Below are 10,132 nucleotides of genomic sequence, written 5' to 3'. Positions count from 1 at the left end.
AAATATTTCTCCAACACCGACTTACCATAACCAAACAATTAACCATTAAAATGTTGCAAATTTCAAAATGGATACGTAAATACAAATGGCGCATACCCTATATATATATATATATATATATATATATATATATATATATATATATATATATATATATATATATATATATATATATATAGTTTCCGTCACTAATGGATGTACGAGAGATTAAATAGGTATTCGATAAAATTAGTTATCAAATACTGGCTTGAATAATAAAATAATTGCTAATTGCAGAATGATTTAATAGATGTAAACATAATTATAAAAAACGCCAAAAGGAATAGAGATTTTAAGAAGTACATCACGAAATTTATTAAAACAATTTCTGATTCATGCATTAAAGACTTGAGTGATAATATGAAAACGACAAAAGATGTTACAGTCTCTCTATTTCCAATAAGTTGCATGCCTAGGTTGAATAATAAAAATTACAAAACAGTATGTAGACAGAAAAGTGGCTAATGTTATCAATCTGGTGTTGATTAAATTTACAAGTTTACAACAGAGTCAGCTGAATTTAAAACAAGCTGAAATCGATAAAAACACTCTCGCGCAAAGTTTTAAAACATTTATTAATGTTAAAGTCAAAATAAACGTTTACACAGATGTTTCAAGCCCAGTTGAAAACGGAAATAAGTGTAAATAATGCGGCCTTGACCGATTGAATTAGATCACTGAAAGATGAAATCGATTTAGGTGAAGGAGGAAACTACACTTTCCCAGGCTGTGTACTGCTATACAATTTTCGCCTTGTACCAACTGCAAACTACACAGACTCAGATCTCCCGTCACTTTTTGCGCCGGCAGATCTGGGTCTGTGCAGTGTGTTATGAGTAAGCAGAAGAACAAACATGTCAGGTATTGAACGAATTGCATGTCAACAAGAGGAAACAAAAGTTTATAGAGAATAGCAACATCATCTGTTTGAATTCAAGTTGTGAATGAAGACACATCAGGGTGGTTGGAATTCTACACCTTAGTTAACAGTTTTGGACCTATCTACCCTCATTTATATTTTGCTGAATACAAGTTATACTCAAGTGAAGCTTTACAGAAACACGTCCTTCAAAACAGTTTGTTTTAATCTTTTATTACAAAAGGTAACATTCTATTTCAGATGGATTTTATTTAATATAGAAGTAGATTTAAATATTCAACATCTTACATATACAAAAATATACTAGCAGAATCCGCTTTTTAAACAAATCAAATAATAAAAGAAACAAACCAGTAACATCTGGAAAAACCCCAATTATTATTAAAGGTTTTGCATTGAAACCAGGCAACAAAATGTGTTTATCTTAATATACAGCACACTATATGCCTTGAAGAAGCAAACCTTGATTGTGCTCTTACAGTAAATGACTGCAGCAAGAGAAGCGATTAGAGAATCAATAGATTATAGTCGATTATTTAGCTGATTCAGCTTTCTGTTCAACATATTTGATTAGGATGGAGTTGACAAAGAACTATTTAAACATGATAAGATACTGTGAAAGGGAGAATTCAGTGAAAACAGAACCAAAAATCTTGACTATCTGAAGAAAGGATTAAGGGACCAAGATGTGGTCATGAAGTTGTTGAAACAACTGGTTGCTTTTGCTCTAAAATAATATAAAACTAATTAGAAAAAAGCAAGACCAATAAAAGCAATGACTGCAGAACCTACCGGCCTTATGATGATCGAGTAAAATACATATATGCTTGTCGTTTGAGTACATACTGCTAACACAATTTGGCAAAAGGTCCACTTTATCACAATAAATAATTTGTAAACTCCTCACAAACAGAACATGCCACAAAGAGTTAGATAACGCAATGCACACACTGCTGTGTCGGATGCACACAGAACAACAGTAACTGTAACCTTGACAAATAGCTGTTCCAAAGCTACATCCTAATATATTTATTATACCATGAAGTTTCTTTTATTGTGTAATATGGACTTGAAAAGGTGATGCTAAAGCATAACTTTATCTTACGGAAGGAACTTTTTTCCCCCAAGTGGAATGGTTAAATCAGAGGCAGATTTTTTTGTATTGGCAAAAATTTAAAAAAACAACACGACTTTCAGGTATGAACAGATCATTGTGCTCTTTGTCCTCGTACTTTTCCACAGGATTTCAGATTTAACGTTGCACTTTAAAAAGCCCTTTAAGTTGTAGAAGGTGGTAGCCAAGACTAAAAACTCGAAACTATTTGTTTGGATTATTATAAAACTACTTCGGAATCAATTGCACAAGCCGTAAAAGTCAACAAAAGATCAAATTGTTTTATTTTATGACCTCATCAGTACCAGTCATTAAAACTTTCATAAACGTTAGTCTTTATTTTCCCAAAATGAATATAAAGGGCGTTTTAATATTGCACAAAAGAAAATGCTGGAATAGTTTTTCCAGAGGTGATATTTCAAGTCAATAATCGATCAAAATTGTAATGTTTTTGAGACAGTCTGTCAAAACTGGCTTGTTGTCAATGTTTTGAGTTCACGCAACAGGCTGCTAAAGCCACTAACAAGCATACATAAATTTGTAACCTAAGTGTAAACAATGTTACAATGAAAATCATTGTATCTGATTTGAGTTGATTAGTAAACAACACAACAAATTGCTTGGCAGCGGTCGTAAGTTAGCTAGAGATTAACAACAAAACATTCCCTTTCAAATCAACAGAAAAGAAAATGATAATGCTCGTAAAAGGTATATGTATTTTAGTTCTGATACTCAGGCAGAGATTACAAGCAGTTAGTTAAACCAATTATGTCTTAGGTATTTAAAAAATATCATATTGAATATGGGTATGCAAGAGCACTTACCGCAAAGTGACACCGGCGAAACCTCTTTTGAAAACATCACCATTAACATCATACGCTACCAACGGAAAGATTAGGTTTGCATCAGATCTAATAGAGAATGTACACGAAGACCTTTTCCAGTACATCTTAGAAAAGACAATTCCTTACTCAAAGATGGTAAGGTGTTCCTGATGGAGCCTATACATTTAATATTTTTTTCATCCTAGAATAAGAATGTATTCTCAAAGATATTTTATAAACGGATAACGTACCTACTGTTCCTAGTTGATCGTACGTATTGGATAAATTGCTTACTTAAAGTTGAGAATGCATCCCTTAGATATGCTATGATGAAATTAACAATGTGGTTAGAGTTACTTGTTTCTCTTTCCCAGGATAACATAATTTTCTTTCAAGATTGATGACTGCGACAATCGTGATGATGTATGAAGGAAAGTAACCAATCAACCCAAACTAACTTTTAGTGATAGATAATCAAAACTATCTGTGTAAACGTGGAGAAACTGCATGTTTTGGCGTTGATTCTACAACAAGGACCTCAGAGGAATTTCAGTTGTGTTTGAAGAGACCCATGATATTTTTGTCTAAATGAAATTAGAAATTGTGGTCATTTTGGATGGTGTGATGAGGAGTGGCCCAGCGCAGAAGTGATAACCGTTGTGAGTGTCGTGGAGATGGGATGGATACTCCAGATCGACTACGGCGAAATAGCACCACGAGTGATCCTGATATCCTGCTTGTATTTCATGGAGGAATTGTTCTCCTGTGATCCAGTGAAAATCATTTACGGGAAGGGATTGCGACATGGCCCCACCATAGGCATTATTGGGTTCCAGGTAGGTGGATGGTTGAGTATGATCGTATTCGTTTTTGGTGACGGCGTGTTTTTGGCTGATGGTGCAGATGCCTCCTCGAATCCTGAACACGTCTGGATCTTGAAAGAGTTCACGATACATTTGATTCGTCTTCAGAAAGGCATCACAGGAGAGACCTGGAGAGGTGAAATACCAGAGAGGATCGAGTTGATGATGATCTAGACACATGTGTCTACAAGTTTCGAAGACATCCATGACTAAATGTACGTCTGTCTTCAGGTACAGGTCGTGATAGTCTTAGAGAGTGTATCATCCGAATTCTTTCCATACCTTATTCGCTTACTGGTACTCTTCCTCCGTGATATTGGGTAGATGTAAGTGAGAATAGAAGGTCTCCAGAGCTGGTAATGAGGTTTCATCAAATCTGGACCACGCATCGATGTATTCGTAGGGATGAACTCCTTTTCGTTGCAAGAGAGGAGCACGAATTCAAAATTGTTTTTGCATGAACTTAGGACAGGTTCTTCTAGCCACGAATCCATAAACCTGAAGAATCGATGAATCGAAAGGGACCAATCGAGAACGTCAAGTATTTTTTGAAATTGTTGTGGATGCATCTGATGTTTGTTCCTACTTCAGCGAGAAGGAACTTGGCTCGTGGATGGCTGAGTGCTACGATGATGAAGTGTCCATCGTATCCTCGTAGATTATGAGCGATGACTGGAAGGAAGTCTGGATCTTTGAGGTGTAGATTACAATCCACGTGAGCAGCTCCTCAATAGTGACCAATGACATGACAGTGATCTCTGACTTTCTTATCATGAGGTTGAAAGTACTCTTCGCAGATGTGGCACTGATGTACTGTTTTATGCTGCCTGAGTTGTGAGGAGGTGAGGGAAGAGAGGGTGTTGACTTTTTTCGGAGTTCGCAGATGCGTTTCTATTTCTTGACGTGTTGTTCAAAGAACCAGACGATGCAGTCCACTCCTCGTTGCTTTTGATACGACGAAGACAAACAATCATTGGCCGAGCAGCAGTTTTTATAGCCGATAGCACATGGGATGTGCTTATATTCTTCTTGAGTAAAATAATGGTTGGGATCTGGTGAAAGTCACTGTACCTTTTCCAGGATCGCTTCTGAGTCAAAGACGATGTAAAACGTGTACGGGTATTTTTTGTAGTGGTGTTCGAACTGCAGAGTTCCTTTGCGTGGCACCTGTACGGTTTGTAATTCTTGGCAGTATCCCGACGAGACGTGATCATGTAGTAGTTGGGATTGAGGAAAACATTGTAACCTTCGATAGCAGAAATACCCATGATTCTTATGCTGCGTTTATTGAGATCGTCATAACCGGCTGAATTCTTTGATGTACACGAAATGCTTTTGGTAATGCAGTAAATTGATGCTGCATTGTGAAGCTGTTTTTGGAGATCAGCAGTGGATAGACCACGAACTGTTTATCACCAGCTTTTTATCACTTAGTCCGAACACGTTGATGGAGAGTCCTTCGTTGAGTGTTTCTAGTTTAGAAACGTCTTTGACCGGTGCGGGTAAGGTGATGCCTGGAGTTTTAAGGGTATCAAAATACAGCTTATACATGGAGACTCGATCGGCATTGCCCTCAGCGAGATGTAGCGCGAAAAGAATGGCCAACACGAGACAGTAGTCATCGTTGTTTTTGACGTTGATGCATGCTTGTAGACGTAGACTTACCGATAATAGCGGCAATACGATTCTAGTTCGTGACGTTGTTATATAGGTAATTTTTGATCAATGTGGTTAAAGTCGGGATCATTATGCGTCGTCTATACTCTGCATCAGCAGTTCAAGTTGTTGTTAGTGATCCTTCAAAAACTGGATGTGCACATTCACTTTATCATCGTCGATTTCAGACACTTTATCTCTCACCAGCCACAGAGGATATGTGTTTAAGCCTTTTCTGATTTTAGTCACCCGTTTTAAATTCACGAGATCTGACAGTGTCTTAGGAGTCGCTGTCAGTTTCACATGGTCCTGATATTGTTGTGATTCTATAACGTGTAACACCTCATCCACGGAAGCTAGTTTTTGATGATAATGGTAGAGGAAATAATACGTCAGGGCAAGTTTTTCTACGTTAAGATTGACCAATTGAAAGTCTTTGATCGTTGGAAATATAAAATCTCTATCTCTGTGAACCCACGAACTCCAGTATTTTCTTCGATATTTTTCTCGGTCTTTTATCTTATCCATAAGTTTCGAAGAGACCTTTGGAACATGGGCAAAATGTGCTTGTGGAAGAACTCTTCTTTTCTTAAAAAAGTACTCAGATTTTATTCTTTTTTCTCTAGCTGAAACTTTTCTAAATACACGTAGGAGGCTGCAGCCAGTTACTGATGCCAGATGGGTTGAAAGGCCCTGAAGGATGCTAAGTATTCAAATGACGCTGAAACGACAATGCCACATCGGTTATCCATATTTTATAGAGAGAATGTGCACGTATTCCACTCTGCTTCTGGCACGACGCGTATCTACATACAATTATGTGGAGATTTCATTGTTGGCTGTGGGAGGATAATCCGTCACAACCAGTTTATCTCCCTCTGCCTCAGTGAGCGTCCCTGTTGCGAATACTTTAGTTCTTCCAAACGAGCTGAGCTGGCCATAAGAAATCGATTGAGTCCTATCGGTGATGGACCAGGTGATGGGTAGTCCATACAACTTTTAGATTTTCATCGTGGCTGTTTGGTAGAGACCAATTTGACTATCGTTGACATCCATCAGATCATACTAATTGGAGTTATTGATGCGAAATCCTTCAACAGTTTGAACTGTGATGGGCGTATAATTGCTACTTGAATCTCCATCGACCCAGAGAAACCAATCAAATGTGCCAAGATGATAGACCATAGTTGATCTCGTATTAAGTCCGCTGTACACTCCAACACGACGTGGATTCTGAGACGTAGTTCCAGACATGAGTGAGGACAGGAGCATATTGCTCGTCACTTGACCTGCAGAGGATAACGTACCAGTCATCACCACACTGCCGCTGATCGTCCCTCCCGTTTTATCGAAATTTTCAGCCAAAGAAATCTCATTGTTGGTGGCTGTCACAGGCTGTGAAGATTCAGACGATGCCGTAGGAAGTTCGTACAAGCTCATGCCACCGATGTTGAGATTTCCCGTCATCGTTTAACCGGTCAGCGATAATTTAGTATGCGCGAGCTTGTTCACGTTGGTCCATCGCGGGGCATTGGCATTCGGGGGGAGGATATCTCACGTCTTCAAGGTTCGTCAGACTGTAACCGTTCATGTTAAGATGACCCGTCATGGTGTATCAAGTGCGGTTGACTTTTTTGTCCAGTTCCTCCCGATAGGCAGCATAGTCGCCCGGCGAGGAATTGCTTACAGTTCCGATCAGAGTACCAAAAGAACATGGTGAACTGTATAGAACAGTGTTTTTCAACCTTTTTATTGGAACGGAACCCTTCGGAGCGTTTAGATTGCTCGCGGAATCACATGCAGTGACACAAGAAAACACCGATTGATACAGGTGTATGTGTGTAACACTGTAATTGTAGCCCAAATAAAAAATAACCTCTTGTGGCCAGAATAGTCGATATTACTAGTTACTAAGTTACTTTATTGGTACCCGTTAGCATCAGTTTGCAGTAGCGAACATTTCAGAGCGAAACTTCTGCTTGGTGATTTCTACAATGCAGTTGAATTCGTGGCCGAATGTTCGAGAGAGACACCCGAAGTTCATCTTCGACAGACAAAAGTCGTTCTCGTTTCTTGTGTTTGATGGTGGTCATAGCAGAAAATCCGAACTCGCACATGTAAGAAGTTGAAAACTGCAACAGAAGTCGCAAAGCTTTGTCAGTGATAGCCGGGTACTCGTTTTCAACTAGTAATCAAAACGTATCCAAGTTCAACTATGCATGTTTTAGCTTCAGCGTTCTGTCACTCGCAACGCTAACGAGCTCCTCCTCTTCCTTCAAAGTAAACTGTCCTTGGCACGGTTCAAATTCCACAAACGGGTTTCTAACCCAGTCGTACTGGTCAACAGATATCGACGGAAAATATTTGCTGAGACTATTCAACAGAACATCCAAATGGGTCACAATCAATGGAAGAATTTCTTGGTAATTTTTTTGAACAACACTGGGAATCATTTCCAAATTTCCAGCAGATGCATGCTTCTTCCAAGTTACCAATTTCTTCAGAAATGCATTTATTCTGTCAGTTGAAGTCAAGACGTTTTCATGTATGCCTTGCATTCCACTGTTCAAAATGTTCAATTCATGAAATATATCGGCCAGATAAGCTAGTTTGGAACACCAACACTCACTGCTCAGTACTTCTTCAAAATCCTTCAAGTTTTCACGAGAACAGAACATCAGCATCTCCTCTCTCAGCTCGTAGAAACGAGATAAAACTTTTCCGCGAGACAGCCATCGTACGTCCGTGTGTTGGATGAGTGTGACATGGTCCGCTTCCATGCTTTCACAAAGTTTGGCGAACTGGCGACATTTCAGAGGTCTCATCTTCATATAATTAACGATTTTCACCACCATGTCCAGCACAGACTTTAACTCGGCTCCAACTGTTTTAGCAACTAGTGCTTCTCTGTGGATGAAACAGTGCGTGACCATGATAGCTGGATTCATCTGTCGCACCAGAGAGACAAAACCTTTGACATTTCCCGTTATGGCAGGGGCGCCATCCGTACAAATGCCAACGCAGTTTTTCCAGTTCAAGTCACATGACTGCAAATATGAATTGACAACGTCACATATGTCTTGTCCTTTTGTTGTTTCTGGTAACTCCTTACAGCAGAAAAAATCTTCAACAATAGCTCCATTGTCAATATAACGTACAAACCCCATAAGCTGTCATTTACCGCTGACATCGGTGCTTTCATCCACCTGCAGTGCAAAGAATCCACGTGTCTTTATCTTCGCTAAAACGTGACTTTCAATGTCGCTGGACATGTCTGAAATACGTCTGCTTATCGTATTGTCTGACAGTGGAATCTTATTGATGTCAGATACGGCACTCTCGCCAAACATAATTCTCACAATTTCTCGGCATGCAGGCAAGATTACGGTTTCGGCGAGGGTATGTGATTTCATTTTCTTTGCAACGATCTCCGTGACAGCATAACTTGCTTCTTGAGTTTTGTCATTTATCTTGAACTTTTTCTCGAATGTAGCGGTTTCTTTTTTATTCAAGCTTAGTGCCCTCTCGAAGTACGCCTCATTCTAGTGCGTTACATCCGGATGTTTAGTTGTTAAGTGTCGCTTCAATTTAGCTGGTGCCATGGCACTATTGGCAAGCTTTTCCCCGCAGACAACACAGAGCGGTAAGGGGCAGAATGGGTCTCCTGCCCAAGTGAATCCCATAGCTAAGTAATTGTCACTGTACTGACGAACTTTAAGATTCCGATCGACAACGTCAATTTTTGGCACGTTCGGCTCACATGACGCGGTACTAGCTGTAGCTTCAGTCGACTGCTCCTGAGTTTTAGTTTGGTCGTCAGCTGTGGCATCGTCTAATTTTCTCTTCTTAATAAATCGGTCCATGGTCGCGCAAAAACAACAGTGTTATGAAAATTAATTCAAACGCTAAACGCTCATTAGGACAACAACGGAAACAGTAATTAAGTGGATAAACAACGACTAATTACCGCACAGTTCAGGTACTGCCAGACTTGGTCCCTGGCAATTTCGGCCGTTATTTTTATATTTTTACTGGCCACCGGCGGAACTCCTGGCTGGCGCTCACGGAACCCCGGTTGAAAAACACTGGTATAGAACGTTGAACATCATTAACTTCGACACGTATTGCCATTACATGATCGTGTGTCCCACTGGTCGTGGAAAAACCAATCTGCCCCTGAATCTCCTGCTCAATAACATGCTCAAATACGATAGTCTTAATTTAGACATTTAATCATCATCAAGACAAATAGCATACGCTTCACGACTTTAGCGACGCAGTGGTTGGAGACGATGTTTTCACGATAGCCGATCCAGACGAGATTCAGCCCGTAGAAGAACTGGAGTCAAACCTGCATAAGATCATCGTGTTTGACGACTCTAAAATCAATCGAGAGAACATGAAGAAAATCTGCAGGTATTTTTCTTTGTCGCGACACAAACGATGTAACAGTATTTATCTGACTTAGTCGTACTACGACGTCCCTATGTACATCCGACGGAACAAGGGATGCTTTGTCCTATTTCAGAGCTAGATAACCGATATATCAACGCCATTGCAAGAGACCACTGCCGCGGCATCTTTTTCAAGCAATTCAAAGACTTCTATTTCGTAGCGACGTCGAACTCCAAACAGTTTGTCTGATATGCTATGAGTCATCGTTTGTGTGTAGTTTATCTAATATACTATATGTCATCGTTTGTGTGTAGTTTGTCTAATATACTATGGGTCATCGTTTGTGTGTAGTTTGTCTAAT

General features: G+C 39.5%; 1 protein-coding gene across 1 annotated transcript; it reads right to left on the bottom strand.

Moving 5' to 3' along the window:
- Positions 1-7,589: 7,589 nt before the first annotated feature.
- On the bottom strand, positions 7,590-8,543 carry LOC149785017 (zinc finger BED domain-containing protein 5-like). Its single transcript, XM_089931269.1, has one exon. It carries the CDS (start codon positions 8,541-8,543, stop codon positions 7,590-7,592), a length of 954 nt encoding a protein of 317 aa, XP_089787395.1.
- Positions 8,544-10,132: the final 1,589 nt, after the last annotated feature.

This window comes from Sinohyriopsis cumingii, chromosome 13 (assembly GCF_028554795.1).
Source record: "Sinohyriopsis cumingii isolate HCF-2022 chromosome 13, ASM2855479v2, whole genome shotgun sequence".
NCBI lineage: Eukaryota > Metazoa > Mollusca > Bivalvia > Unionida > Unionidae > Sinohyriopsis > Sinohyriopsis cumingii.
The sequence above is the reverse complement of the archived record's forward strand: the minus strand, read 5'-3'. Positions and strand labels throughout refer to the sequence as shown.

Bases quoted from the DNA above. Each gene is read 5' to 3' on its own strand.
- LOC149785017 (XM_089931269.1), bottom strand. From the start codon at position 8,543: ATGGGGTTTGTACGTTATATTGACAATGGAGCTATTGTTGAAGATTTT.